This window comes from Stigmatopora argus, chromosome 1 (genome assembly GCF_051989625.1).
Source record: "Stigmatopora argus isolate UIUO_Sarg chromosome 1, RoL_Sarg_1.0, whole genome shotgun sequence".
Lineage (NCBI taxonomy): Eukaryota > Metazoa > Chordata > Actinopteri > Syngnathiformes > Syngnathidae > Stigmatopora > Stigmatopora argus.
In genome coordinates this window covers 18,835,067-18,849,160 of record NC_135387.1, presented here as the reverse complement: position 1 = coordinate 18,849,160, position 14,094 = coordinate 18,835,067, and the positions used below count along the sequence as shown (strand labels likewise).

The window sequence follows — 14,094 nt, the reverse complement described above, 5'->3', positions numbered from 1 at the left end:
TGGTGTAAACAAATGACTAGCATCCCAGGGTACTAGTATCTAGGATCACATTTTATGAGAGTTAATGGCCTGTTTTATTGCAAAGAGGAGTGTATTTTAACTCTCCCAGTTAAAACAAATTGGACGTCTAGAGCCGTCAATGTCTGCCAAAGCGTTAATGAGTGCCCTTTAAAGGGGTAATGTTCCTTCGATTCTGGAACCACCGCGAATGCAACCTCATTATGTTTATCATCAGCTGTCGGCCACCTGGCACGTGACTCGCAAGCGTACTTGTGATTGGCTGTTAGGCGAGGCGACAGGTGATGCGGAAGTGAAGTTTCACGTTTGTCGCAGGCGCACAAACTGACGAGTACAGAACGCTTGTCAAAAGTAAGTTATTAAATTGTATACTTTAGTATTTTCTCTTTGCTTATTTATGTCGACTTGGAGGTTACGTCTGCTATTTGAGTGTGATTTGTACGGCGATTTGGTCTTTAAACAACACAAATTGACAAACGCAAGGGCGCCTGTATTGAGATTCAATTTATCATGAGAATAGATTTGTTTGCTTTTATTAGCCACAAAGTCATATTTTGGACTTGAAAAACATCACAACGTTTCCATTTTAGATGTTGTAGCTGAAAAGGTTTGTTGTTTTTTTGAATTGCAGTTCAATGTCTTGGCATAATTATTAGGGCACTCGTAATCAACGATTATTGTGGTTGACTAAATCATAATTTAGTTGTTTTTTGTTGTTGTTGTATTTTGTTTTTTTTTAAACTTCGGCCACTCAAATAAGTTTGTATAATAGAATAAAATGGTTCGTTTGGATCATTAGTAGCCCGTTGGCCTCACGGTGGCACTATTTATTCTTGTTTGTATACAATAGTTGAGTCCCTTTCAACAACACAATGAAATGCAGTGCCATTTGATCTCTTCATGTTCAAATATGATAATTATCTGCAAATGAAGAAACTATGCCAAAATAAGTTAGACCGCACGGCTCTAGAATAAACGGTTTGAAACAGTTTTGACCGGTGAAATTAAACGGCCACAGAACAGCGAGTCCGAAGGCTTGACTCGTACAATAATGGAAACACTAGAACTGTTCCATTGACTCGACCAGAAAAAAAGCTCACTGTAATGATTTAGCACTGACAGGTTACGATTAAAACGGTGACCAAAAAACAGCGGAGCCAGTTCGCCAACATTCCACCTGATGCAAGAGAACATTCATCTGGAACGCCCGCAAGGGCTTTCATTCTCAATGATCTTCTGCCAAAATGCAGCTTAATTATTAAATAGCAAAACATGTAACTGGCCCTTCATTTGAATTTATTGCCATTTTACATGAGGCAAATTTTAGCTGGCAGAAACCACCATGTTGCACCAGGACATCTAACCTTGGCCCGTCACTCTGCAGCCAATAACAGCTATCCCCTTTTATGAAGTGAACAGTATAATGCCATCGGACCTGTGGTCTGAGGTTAAGAAAGCCACCAAGATCCTCCGAGGATTCACCGAAATCTCTTCTGGTAATGGAATCGACAAACTCATTCCAGGTAGGGCGTAGCGAGAGCTGTGTAGCTCCCAATTAAACTCATTTTGCATAACTAAGAGTCATATTATAGGTTCTTGTTGTGCCCGTAGCTAATGTAATCGCGTCGGCCCAGGGGCTCGCCATCATCTCCGTGGTGAAGGCTGGCTTCGTGATCACTGCAAGGGGAGGCAGTGGAATCGTCATCGCCAGGCTGGGTGACAGACGTGAGTTATCTATGATCATTAATTTCTTTCCTACCTGCTGTCATCAAGCTAAATCGCTCATTTGACATTGGTATGAGAAGCAAATAGTTTCTGAGGCAACCAAATCCCATAATCATAGGGCAATATGCGACTGATATGTAAATGTGGTTGAACGTGTTAGGGAATCCTAACACTACTGTTTTCTCTCTGATATAGTAGTAACAATTTTTCAATGCAGTATGAAAATGACTGGTTGGCAATTCTTTATTCCAAAGGGTGGTCGGCTCCTTCTGCAATTGGCATTGCTGGCCTTGGTGGCGGCTTTGAAATTGGTGTGGAGGTGAGTGCCTTGAATGCTTGTAGTAAAATGCTGAATGTTTTGAGCGCCACTTTAACACACACCGTTTCCATCTCCCACAGGTGTCAGATCTGGTGATTGTCCTAAATCATCGGCGAGCCATTGATGCATTCACAAGAGGCGGGAATTTGACACTGGGAGGGAACTTTACGGTTGCTGTGGGTCCGGTCGGCAGGTTGGTGACATTGGCACCATTAATTTGGGTATTTTGTATACCGTCGTGTCTTCGTAAAATACCCAACAAATGATGTTGTAACACAACACCCAAGTTAGTTAGATCAAGGTTGCCCAGATTAAAACCAAAAAGCAAGACAAACAGTCAGACGGCCAATCAACCCACTTGTAATCAACTCAATACCATGAGAACACAGTCGGTATTTAGCCATTTTTACGGTAGTTCTCCTCACCACTAATTTTTAAAAAAGTGATAAACATTATTTTCCACTCAAACACAAGCACGAGTGGAATTATTTTCACTTAGTTTAGTTCAATCATAAAATGAATTTATTTTACTTCGTTTTTTGCGAATACCACCACTTCAATTGTCGGGTGTCGGTTGCACCCTGTGCACCTCTGCTTTGTACGTGACTTTTGATCTTGGTATTGAACACGAATCATATCAATCATGACATTTCTTTTGGTTTCAGGAACGTTGAGGCTGATGTTACTCTTCGCAAAATGGCTGCCGTCTACACCTACTGCAAGTCCAGAGGGCTGTTTGCTGGTCTGTCTTTGGAAGGCTCGTACCTGATTGAACGCAAAGAAACAAACCGCAAGTACGACAGCAGTGGTCTGTTATGTTTGACCTTCATTATAAATTTCGGTGTGCGTTTACAGGTACTACTCTCGGGAATTGCGAGCGTCCGGCATTTTGAATGGCGATGTGGAGCCACCGCAGGAGTGCGACACTCTCTATCATATGTTGAATGCATACGCAGAAGGACACGATACGGAATTCAGCAGTAAACCTGTCTCCACAAAGGTAATTTGTTTTAAACATGCCTAAATGCTGAGTTTGGGACAAATCCTCCAATTTTCTTTAGAAAGAAAGAAATGAAAAACAAAATCCTGTTAGAAAATGCATGATCATGTACACATTGACCGGCAGAAAAAATATGTTTGCCCTTAAGGACCATGCTTCAAACTGGAGCAGAACTCACGTCAAAGCAGACACCAAGTGACACTTTTCTGTTTAGGCATCACGTCCTCCTGCCAGACCTCCAGCTCCGACTTCAACGCGAGCAGTCAACACTCATGAGAATTCGCGTGATCTTGGTAAAACAGCCGCACGACTCCTGTGCCCGTATTCAAGTTCATGAGGACATTCACTTATTAGTGTCACCACTACTTGATTATCTCTCTAACCAGAGAAAAATGACTTTTCGCAGGTGCAGTAGGAAAAAGGACACTCTACCCCAGTATCTCCGTCTACAAATCTGAAACTTCAAGTGAGTTGAACCTCAGTTTCGCTTCCTGCTGCAGCCCCCTCTTGTGGATATATAATCTATGAGACCCAATCTAATTTTTATTATCATCCACATTTTGCAATTTTGAGATGAACCCAATTTAAATTAGGGTGATCTCTCAGCACATTGTTTACTTTATTGTTTTAGTTAACTCAGAAGTATCCCGTTACTTATTTATTAAGTATATGTATAGATACTAATGCTATGTGAGTTAACGGTTCTTTCTATATCCAAAAGGAGACGTACCAGCGAACAGAGCCAGTGAAACATTGGTAGTCACTGCGGTGCATCCATTTGAAGGCCAGCAGCCTGGAGACCTCAGCTTCCAACCTGGCGCCCGCATCACCATTATTACCAAGACCGAGAGCCAATATGACTGGTGGGAAGGGGAACTGAGTGGGAAAAGGGGGATGTTTCCAGCAAACTATGTCACATATTGATCGCTGCCACCTGCTGTTAAGGATCCATTTGGTATCCAACTTAAGATTCATTTGGTGGTGCTCTATACAAAGAGAGACTTCTGAGAGTAACCCTAATTTCTCCTCAACTGCTTTGAACAAAAACATTTTTAATATTTTCAAATAAAAGCCATTTATGTTCAAGAACTGTTACAAACACTTCCACACTTTAATATTGCATATTGAAGCCTGTGCATATTACATGCAAGTTGCTAAGGCAATAAACAAGGCTTTGAAATCTTTTTTGACAAACGGGGCTTCTTATAAATAGAAATGTAGACATTTTCAAGATGTAGTAGATTAGCTAAAATACAAAACATAACAATAAGAGTTGTTAATGCAAAAGAAAACATGGCTGATTCCAACTGCCTGGGAGCTGTTGTTTGCCTTCACTCTGTGGTGCATAATACAGCCATCTGGGTTTTCAGCTTCCTGGAAAGACAATAGATGTTGACCTTTTGTCCCACCAAAAATATGCCAAATAATTATTTATTTTCCTGGATAGAGCTAGTTTCCGAAAGCAGTGTCAATTTAGTAACTTCCTCCATTTTTCGAAGTTGTATTCCTGCCAAGAGGCTGAAAACACTAACTGAAATAGCTTATCTGGTCGGAATGTGAACAAAAGCTTAAGGAGAGGAAACTGAAGTTAATGATGCTAAATATTTCCAAAGAGTCTCAGTTACATACAGCAAATAGTCGTTTATTAACATCTTGGAAACTTATGCTAAGTCTGTGCTTCCAACCTTTGGTGATAGATGACTTGACTCATTCAACAAACAGCAGTTTGCCCCCATCACAACAAGGTAAAAAAAATATTATTCATAATTCGCTCTTTAAAATTGTATATAGTTAAAAAACAAAAACAAATAGCCTTTGCTACCTGAATGCGAACATTTTGTTTTCTTTACCGTTTATTATCACAAGAGTTGTGGGGGGTGCTGGAGCCTATCCCAGCCAACTACGGGCACCAGGCGTGGGACACCCTCGATCGGTGGCCAGCCAATCACAGGGCACAAGGAGATGGACAACCATTCACGCTCTCACTCATACCTAGGGGCAATTTAGAGTGTTCAACCAGGCTGCACTGCCTGTTTTTGGGGTGTGGGTGGAAACCGGAGTACCCGGAAAAAACCCACGCAAGCCCGGGGAGAACATGCAAACTCCACAACGTAAGAACCCACCTTGGATCGAACCCAGAGCTTTGAGGCTGCCCATGCTAACATACATTGACTAAAAATGAACAAAGTGGCAGTGTTTTTTGCCCTCAAGGGACATTTATAACAAAACTCATAGGCATATTCTTTATCCACTGGGAAACTCGGTATACTGCTGTACTGTTCACATGGCCCTGTTGTGGGGTTTAGGTCACGACCCTTCTGACGGGTTTGCAAACCTTATCCCTTTCTTCTGGGGATTCTGAGGTGATTCCTCACAGTCTTCCACAGTATTGGGGAGCGGTTTTCCGCTCGTCTCCGGAAGCAGTAGACAGAATCCACAGCCGATGATTGGCCCGCTGCTGTAGATGAGCATGGCGGCCAATGAGATGGATCCTTCCGGGTCGGGCGGGAACAGAGTGCTGACTAGACAACCGATCCGGAAAAACAAGTTGACCAGAGATATGCAACGCTGTCTGCAGGTAAAAAACAGGTTGGTAGAATCAGCAAGGAGCTACAAAAGCTAAACTGGAAGCGATTCTGCCAATGCTTGTCACCTGACCACTGTTGGAAACAGCTCAATGTTGTAAAGAGCCAAGATGAAGACGGTAACCAGGCTGCAGAATTTGCCCACCAGTACCAAACCGACCACCAGCATTGAGTTACCTGCGGAACCGAAGTGATCCCAATCACATTTTTGCCAGTTGGACCCGTTAATCTGTACCAGATGATGTATTAGTCACTCATTATAAACAAGCTAATTCTTTGGTCACTGATGCTAACCAATTCACATCAAGTCAAACTTGTCCAGATTGCATACATACACTCATGTTTGTGGAAGCCTCACATTGGTATCTGGACAGCAGCAAAGACAGAAAGCAGGCAGTGCCGCTCAGGGAGAGAGTCAGCATGCTGATTGGACGCCGATTCATGCGGACCAGTGGGATGAGCAAACAGGGAGCCTCTGACAGACCAGAGAAGAACTGGGCGGAGTAGACGTTTACGCCAAAGGAGCCAATGTTCATACAGATGCCAAAATAGGTCAGCGCAGTCGCGGCACTGACCAATCACAACACGGATCAGAACTTTAGTCGACGTGGACCAATGAGACATCTGTAATATGGCACTCAGAGAATCATCACACGTCAGGATAAAACTTTTAGAAAACGACTTAACTGGCCAAGTCTGATATTGTTGAAGTTATATATTTGTGGCAGGAAGAGAAGTCATTCATTAACCATAGCAAGGGAGTCGTTTTAACAAAAACTGTCAAAGAGTGGTGGGTCGCCGTTTAAAAACAATTTGTCACCTCAGATAGCTCATGATTGACAGCCGCAGAAGGACAGTTGGGTGCCTGAAGGGGTAAAGGTCACTTGGTGGTAGGTATTTCTGACTCTCCGTGCATTTCTGGTTTTCCACCTTGGAGCCTATGAGCTGCAGACGCAAATATTATTGAGTGCGCGTTAAAAAGATCAGAATGTGACTTCAAGTGCGTGTGTGTAGCACTCGCCATGTCCACGCACTGCTTATCTGCCATACTTCCGCTACAGTAGCGGTGTAGAACATCCGATTTCCCCATCAACGCCAACCAGCTCGGCGATTCCGGAATCCAACTGTGACGACAAAGAATTAAAGGTCTGAGGACGGGTGGTCCAACGGTTGGAAAGAGGGGGGAGGATGGAGAGAATACAGACACATGGGCAGGTGAGGAGGACAGACCGGTAGAGTGGCAGGCAGATGAGCTGGGGCAGAGCGAGAGTCAGGTGAAGTTGAATCCAGCTGGGACTTAGCCAGGCTAATAGGGCGCTGGCCATTGTACCCAGACTGAAGCAGAAGCCCAGAAAGACGGTTGGCCAGCGGCGGTAGGAGGGCGTGGTCCACTCCACAGCTGCAAGGCCCGAGCACATGTTTTTCAAAAGCTTGGTGCATTGATTAGCGTCAAAGTTAGCCTACTTTTGGGGTTGGGTAACATCATTTCATTTTGAATCCCACTCTATTTGTAAACTTTTTGGGGGGGGGGTTAAACATCCCTACTTTTTTCCCTAAGCTGTATTTAAACTTGTTTCATTTTTTAATGCATATGGAAAGAAATATAGTCCAAGAGTGACTGAGCTAGTGACTCTTCAGCCTTCCGCTAACAGTGATATACTCATATCTATCTTTAAAAAAATTGTGCAGATTATCAATTAAATGATTTAATTGTGCAAAAAGATTGGCTAATTCCATAATTTGTTTTTGCCCTTAAGATATAGTAATTGCATTTAAACTGCAAATAACTGTTATTTTATAAAAATGAGTGTTTTTACCTTTTACAAGTCTCATCTCATTTTCTGAACCGCTTTATCCTCACTAGGATCACAGGGGTCCTGGAGCCCATCCCAGCTAAATTCAGCACAGAGGCGGGGGACACCCTGAATTGGTGGCCAGCCTTTTGCAGATTTTACAAGTAATTTTTCTAAATTATTTTCTACTTTAGTTCAATTTACAGCATTTATTTTCCTATATTTTAGTGCATAGTTGGCAAACTAGGCATAAGTCGTATGTATAGCAATTAATCCTACTGTACTTTAACTCATTGTCTGCCATTGACGTTGATACACAAACCTACAGTAACTTAGTAACACTACACTGAAACTAAAGAAACACATCCACAACTTTCCTACTCTTCCAACGACTTTAATGTAATTTCATAAATCAACCAATCGCCGCCATGGCGATCACTGGCAGTGAATGAGGTAATGTTGATTGTTAAGTTGGGAATTGGTGTTGAATGTTTTGGGTTTTGGAAATATAAACAGCATTTTGTTTAAAAAAATAGTGTACATTTAATGCTTGCAAGGTTCAGTATGCCTACTATAAAAATTATATATATAGATTTTAAATCCAAATGTAAAGCATTCAAAACAAGGGAAAACATTAGTATTAGTGCAATTATCCACAGTCATTCCTTTACTTATGAAAAAAATAATATTGATAGTATAAATGTATTTTTTCATATTTACCCAGACTGAAGGAGCAATTGCCGATACAGCAGCTGCAAACACCCGTCACACAGCGAACAACGAGAAACAGGACGGGCTGAGTGATAAGAGTGGGCACCAGGCCACATAAAGCCTGAATGTGCACACACACCAGCAGCACGGGACACTTTCCGTACCTGCAAACGCGAATACAAAAACAATCAGGTTTCATACTGTGACACAAAAACCCACTGTGGTGCAGACCCTCACAAAAAACACGCTAAATGACATCAGCAAACTTAATATTATTCAGGTAACAACAATTCACACTGGTTGATAGTCTTTTTTTTGCCAACTTATTAGTTCAGTAGTAAGTAATGCTCATATCTCAAACTACTTGCATTATAAATAGTCTTCCCTCTGTCAAATATTATATAAAATAATATATAGATATAAATGTAATAAAATACATGTATGAAGACAATTATATAATAATATTATACTGTTGAGAAACAGTCATTACATTTGCACACGGGAAATTTTAACAAATTTTAGCTGTGCCTTTTGTTATTGTTCTTTTGTAGACTCTATGCCGATTTGAAAAACCAAACGATGCATTTTCACACCCATTAAATCCCTATCCAAAGTGATGCACCCCTGCATGGGTGATTTATGTTCACCCACAAAACTACAGGATCAAGTTCACCAGTGTCTTTCATTTTTATCCCATAACTTCTGACACAATTTAGAGTGAATGAATGAATACCTGTCAGACAGAACTCCGCCCACCAGAGATCCGAGCAGCAGACCCACCATGTAGACAGATTGGCTGTAGGACAACCATGGAGTCCAGTCACACACTGACTGATACGCAAAGGAAAATTCAGGTGAAAATTTGCATTTTTAGAGCTTTTTTTAAAAAACTGTTCCATGATTGACATGCTTCATACACTATCAAAAGCATCATCTTGATAGAAATGGAACTTATGGAACTTTTCTCAATTGATTCAATCTCATCTCCCCGTAGAATTGGCTTGCGTGGGTGGGTTTTCTCCGGGTACTCCGGTTTCCTCCCACATCCCAAAAACACACATGGTAGACTGCTTGAACACTCTAAATTGCTTCTAGATATGAATCTGAGAGTAAATTGTTGTCCATCTCCTTGTGCCCAGCGATTGGCTGGCCACCAATTCAGGATGTCCCCCGCCCGGTTACCGTAGTTGGGCCTTGTGAGGATAAGAAGTACGCAATATGAATGAATGTATATTTAGTATTTACCCCTTTAGCATTCATCCACCAGGAATTGTTTACCAGATTTATGTTAATTCTAGTCAAAACTGCGTCAAAACGATAGCCCGGATGCGTGTTATCTAACGTCAATCAGTTTAAGACATTGTTATCTTATCCCCACAAATAACCAAAATGCAAACATAATCAGGAGTTTGTCTCACTTTTTACCAATAACTTATATTTGTCTGATGCCACAATATTTTAATGAGTTACTCACGTCTGGGGCGACGCTTTGAGACATCCAATCAGTTTCGTTTCTTGAAAAGTTCTCGACCTCCGATTGGTTCGGTGCTAGCGTTCCTCTGTTGCTTGTGGCGTTGCCACGGGAACAGATCTCCTCAACCACGGCAACCGTGAAAATGTCGAGAAAGAAAAGGAACGGTTGGAAGAAGAAGGCGAGCGCCAAACGCCAGAAGACTGACAGCTGCAGCGGAGACATGACGCTCTTCTTTTCTGGAACTTCTCTTGCCACGGTGTGGACTTCAATAGTCGAGCGCTGTGTTGGTCTGTTGGCTGGACTCTGAACTCTTGTGAAGTGCCTACGTTTCTTTTTACATTTCAACATGAGCTCGTCTTGACCCCTGCCCTCGTCTCCTTATAAAGACAGTGAGGGGGGCCAGGAGCTGTCCTATTCTCATTCATGGGAATCAAACAAAAATGGGAAAGTTATAGACTTGCATTTGTGTTTGTGGCATTGAAATCCTCGGCAAATGAAACCAAAAATACTTCAAACTAACAAGTCATATCTTAGCCTCAAAATGTCAAATTTTGATTGATTTTTTGTTGCCCATTAAATTAATCTTTTGTTCGCATACAATATTTATCTCAGCCAAAGATGACAATGTATTCACAGTCAGTTAGTAGACATTCATTAATGAATCTTTATCATTAAAGTGTATTATGGTGAATTTGTTCATCAACTTTTGACAGCCATCATACAGATATACACTTATTGTTATGTGTTTTTAGACTTTTTGCTATTCAGTTGAATGAATAGGAGTCTAAAAATTGATGACCAAAGTCATACAGTACGAGTCTATCAGCTTTTGCGATATTAGCACAACACACGATTGGACCTCATTATGTTATCTATGCAAAAGTCAGCCTTTCTTATGCATTTCAAGTGATGGCCTTGAGCTTTAGGCAAAGGTTATTCAGTTGTTACTAAAGAGCAATACAGTGGAGGACACACATTGGGTTCATGAAGATGAATGTGATTGGTTAAAGTTTTTGCAACCACCAGTTGCTGCCTGGTTTCTTTTCATCCATTGATAATTTTAATAGGGTGTTGGAAACCGAATCAAAACTTCCCTGTCAATAACAGAAAAACTGAACATTATTAATTGTTTAGACAAAATATCTGCAATTGTGCTGGAGCTTATCTTAGATGTCATTTCTTGTAGAAAGGGTGAAATGTCATGACATTAACAGCTAATGTTTTTTATACAGTTAACTTAACGGAAGTAGGAGAAAAAGAAAATCAAGATCAGAAAGACTAAACCTTCAAAACTGTATTTTAATTCACTAAAATTCAGGCTATAAAATTGCGTAAAAGAACATCTAAATGGATTTACTGTCATATCACACGTGACGGAAATGCTGCGGTATAAAAGAAGAAAAATGAATGCAGAATACAAAAAAAGAAGCAAAAGCTAGTAACAATTCTATATTAAAAACAATTGAGTGAAGACTCCACGAGACTCTGTTGACGGGCCAATCATGCGCGATGTGCCAGCACTACGGCCACAGGTGACAGCGGCATGGAGTGCGAGCCAGCCAAATTCTGCAAGCCACACAGCAGACAGCGCCAGGTGAAGCTGCAGGCTTTCTTGACATTCTGTCGGCTCAGAAGGAAAGGGACAGTGAGCGAGCTTGTTGAAATCCACACAAACAATTCATTTAACTTTTCAGCACCCCCGTAATAAGTGAAAATCCACAAAATAGTGACTATACAGTATTCCCCCGTTTTACGCGTTTTTTTTCGTTTTCGCTGGAACAATTTTCTCCCCACTTTACACTATTCAGACATCTTTTCCTTTATGTTAAAATTAAAAGCATGTCACCGCTTAAAATAATTGCCATAGGCATTTTTGTAACTAAATAATTACAATTATTTGTAAACAATCTGGAAAAAAAATCACCCTGGCGATTATTATTTAAGAATATGCCAATGTGGTAGTAGTTCATTTGCCTAACTTCGGTTTGGAAACAGCGTGGGATCGATTCCCGCTCAGTGGCGGTGTGATTGTGAGTGCAAATGTTTGTCTTCCTGTGTGTGTGGCCACCAGTTTTGGGTGTACTAGTCCGCCTTTCGTCTGAAGTCAGCTGGGGTAGCCTCCGGCACCCTTGGCACACTTAACCTTGACTGGGATAAGTGGTGTTGAAAATGAATGAATGAAAGAAATAACCTAGTGTGCTGAGGTCAAATATTTACTTTGAAACCATTTACTTAAAATTGAGCAAAAACACCACTTAAGTAATCTAAGCAAAGATAATCGAGGAACTCCTCGACGATCTGTTAGCACAGTCAATTGAACAGCAAACCAAATTTGCACAAGATAACGTCTACAATGAACTCATTAATGGTTAGAACTGAGCTTCAGGCGCTGACGGCTTCCGCTGAAGGACAATTTCACGAACAATTCCATTGGTGCACTAATGAATCGGAAAATGCAGGTGGCTATAGCCCCGCCTCCTCAATTACCATATTTTTCGGATACAGAATTAAGAGGGGAAAAATTACTATGTATTAGTAGCAGTCGCATTTTTGGGAGGGCATTTTTTTATATCAGAAAAAACAACAAACATACATTAAAGTAACAATAATATTAAGGCTAAATAGGCCTGTGTTAACATAACCGTTTTTCAGATAACTATAGCCTATAAACAACATAACAGGCTGTCAGTGGTCAGAAAGAGAGAAAAAAAACATACAGATATACTTCACTATTAGTCGTAGGGCCGGCCAATGAAAAAAATGCGACCTATAGTCTGTAAAATACGGTACATATTCTTACAAAAAAAGAATATGATTTAATCTCATCATCAATTCATTGGGTGGATCTTGATCTAATTCTAAATGTAAAAATGAATTACAAAAGGGCAACATACACCCTGAATTTGTTTTGTATGTAATACATTAATATATATATTTTTTTACTTCAGCACTTATATGCCTGTAAGAGTCAGTATGTTGTTTGGCACCTCTGAAAACACTAATAATATTTTTTAAAGAGTATTTTTTATCTATGCTGTATCTGTACTTTTATCTGTTCTACAAAAGTACAGAGTGTTCGTTCGGCTTAATAACTTACTAAAGGAATTGACCCAACACAAATTTTTTCACGATTAGCCTTATTGCTGAGCAGCAAATTCTACACATAATTGATAAGAACAGAAGATTTTTGCTCACCCTAATGTACTTCTTCCTCCTCCTCTTCCTCTTCTCCTTCCGCTTCAACCTTTCCTCTTGGGTCTCTTGGCTTCCATCATCTTCGACCAAGGGTTCGTATTTATCTGGTAATATGGCAAAATATACTTCTTTGGAAGTTTTCTGCCGAGTGTCCTCACTTCCCATGGCTTGGCGTTGTGGCACAGATGTTGTTTGCGTCTTTCTCCACAAAGGACCTTTGGAGCAGAGAGTCCGTCCAACTTTATGAGTAGCCTGAAGCTGAGGCTTTGCAGGCTTTTAAATAAATGAAGGATTATTAAAAGAATGTTCAAATGATCTTCTCTGTCCTTTTCCCCTCACAAATCATCATATCACTTCACCTCCAAAATGTTGGTCTTTTTATGAAGTTGCCTCCATATTTGTTTTACTAAATAAACACAAAACTTGTCACTGGCTCAACAGGAATATTGACAGTTTGTAGAAGATTTTGAGAATTTAAAAAGCTCTATCTTTAGTGCACGTCTTCCGAATAATTTGATAGCAATCCGAATTACTGTGCACACGCTTTCTGGACTTTGCTTTTAAAAGCAAATAGCGTAAAACCAGCATACTGTTTTATGACAAAGAAACTCCTCCTACTTAAGTGCTAAAGTTTCACAAACATAATTCACATATAGTAAATAATAAAAATTAATTATAATAAAAAACAGACTTTTATTAAAAATAATTTTGAGTGGTTTCCTGTAACTGCTGCTGCTAGGTGCACCTGTTGTACAGGTCAAAATACCTGTAATGTCCACTTTTGTGTCCTTTCTTGGAGTCAATATTTTAAACACAACTTGGACCTCGGCGTTTCAAACCTGCTTGGGTTTGTTGTCCCTTAGAACAGTCAAGATTTTTGTTTTGCCAATATTATTCCTATCATGTCACTGTATACGCAAGCCCGTTGTGAGGATATAGTTAATTATCTTCCAAACTCTGACTCATAGGGGCAATGGCCAAACCGAAATAAAAAAATAAATTTGAATAAATAAAGGAATAAATAAATACATAAATAATTAAATAAACACACAAATAAATAAATGAATGAATAAATAAGTAAAAATAAATAAATAAATGAATGAATAATAAATAAATAAAAATAAATTAATTAATTTAAAAAAAATACATAACAACTTTAAATGTGCATGAGCTGAATTTAAAAGATTGTAAAAACTTTTGTTTTTATGCTGATAGAGTACACCAAAGTAGATTGGGGAAAAGTAAATACGTATTTAAGTGTAAAAACAAACCAT

General features: G+C 40.0%; 3 protein-coding genes and 1 long non-coding RNA gene across 6 annotated transcripts; 2 read left to right on the top strand and 2 right to left on the bottom strand.

Moving 5' to 3' along the window:
• The first annotated feature begins 216 nt into the window (after window positions 1-216).
• sh3yl1 (SH3 and SYLF domain containing 1) lies at window positions 217-4,246 on the top strand. The gene is made up of 10 exons (XM_077606452.1): window positions 217-369; window positions 1,431-1,541; window positions 1,630-1,743; window positions 1,998-2,062; window positions 2,143-2,255; window positions 2,728-2,856; window positions 2,918-3,062; window positions 3,277-3,355; window positions 3,469-3,543; window positions 3,784-4,246. Coding segments are annotated over exons 1-10 (1,035 nt in total). The 5' UTR covers window positions 217-368; the 3' UTR covers window positions 3,987-4,246.
• On the bottom strand, window positions 4,111-9,907 carry LOC144078392 (solute carrier family 22 member 6). Of its 3 annotated transcripts, none has more exons than XM_077606424.1 (10): window positions 9,626-9,907; window positions 8,885-8,982; window positions 8,161-8,315; window positions 6,878-7,046; window positions 6,669-6,771; window positions 6,468-6,592; window positions 5,983-6,217; window positions 5,716-5,876; window positions 5,398-5,634; window positions 4,111-4,436 (listed from the first exon to the last, which is right to left on the bottom strand). In XM_077606424.1, exons 1-10 carry the CDS (start codon window positions 9,845-9,847, stop codon window positions 4,394-4,396), a joined length of 1,548 nt encoding a protein of 515 aa, XP_077462550.1. In that variant the 5' UTR covers window positions 9,848-9,907; the 3' UTR covers window positions 4,111-4,393. The 3 variants fall into 3 exon arrangements, with proteins under 3 accessions (XP_077462550.1, XP_077462560.1, XP_077462565.1); XM_077606434.1 differs by having other exon boundaries at window positions 5,716-5,824; window positions 6,006-6,217; XM_077606439.1 differs by lacking the exon at window positions 4,111-4,436 and having other exon boundaries at window positions 5,449-5,634; window positions 5,716-5,824.
• On the top strand, window positions 6,086-10,567 carry LOC144078419 (uncharacterized). Its single transcript, XR_013301200.1, has 3 exons — window positions 6,086-6,862; window positions 7,512-7,604; window positions 8,165-10,567. It is a non-coding gene; the product is annotated as an uncharacterized LOC144078419 (long non-coding RNA).
• A 337-nt stretch (window positions 10,568-10,904) lies between these two features.
• Window positions 10,905-13,364, bottom strand: LOC144077720 (uncharacterized). Its single transcript, XM_077605658.1, has 2 exons — window positions 12,821-13,364; window positions 10,905-11,245 (listed from the first exon to the last, which is right to left on the bottom strand). Exons 1-2 carry the CDS (start codon window positions 12,983-12,985, stop codon window positions 11,126-11,128), a joined length of 285 nt encoding a protein of 94 aa, XP_077461784.1. The 5' UTR covers window positions 12,986-13,364; the 3' UTR covers window positions 10,905-11,125.
• Between the last annotated feature and the right edge of the window lie 730 nt (window positions 13,365-14,094).

What these genes read in the sequence shown, in the direction of transcription:
- sh3yl1 (XM_077606452.1), top strand. An exon ending in CGCAAAGAAACAAACCGCAA is followed by an intron (nt 2,857 to 2,917) that starts GTACGACAGCAG and finishes GTGCGTTTACAG; the next exon opens with GTACTACTCTCGGGAATTGC. An exon ending in TGAGAATTCGCGTGATCTTG is followed by an intron (nt 3,356 to 3,468) that starts GTAAAACAGCCG and finishes GACTTTTCGCAG; the next exon opens with GTGCAGTAGGAAAAAGGACA.
- LOC144078392 (XM_077606424.1), bottom strand. Translation starts at nt 9,847, where the DNA reads ATGTCTCCGCTGCAGCTGTCAGTCTTCTGGCGTTTGGCGCTCGCCTTC. An exon ending in GGCGGAGTTCTGTCTGACAG is followed by an intron (nt 8,316 to 8,884) that starts GTATTCATTCAT and finishes TCGCGTTTGCAG; the next exon opens with GTACGGAAAGTGTCCCGTGC. An exon ending in ATCTGCCTGCCACTCTACCG is followed by an intron (nt 6,772 to 6,877) that starts GTCTGTCCTCCT and finishes TTGTCGTCACAG; the next exon opens with TTGGATTCCGGAATCGCCGA.
- LOC144077720 (XM_077605658.1), bottom strand. Translation starts at nt 12,985, where the DNA reads ATGGGAAGTGAGGACACTCGGCAGAAAACTTCCAAAGAAGTATATTTT. An exon ending in GGAGGAAGAAGTACATTAGG is followed by an intron (nt 11,246 to 12,820) that starts GTGAGCAAAAAT and finishes CTGAGCCGACAG; the next exon opens with AATGTCAAGAAAGCCTGCAG.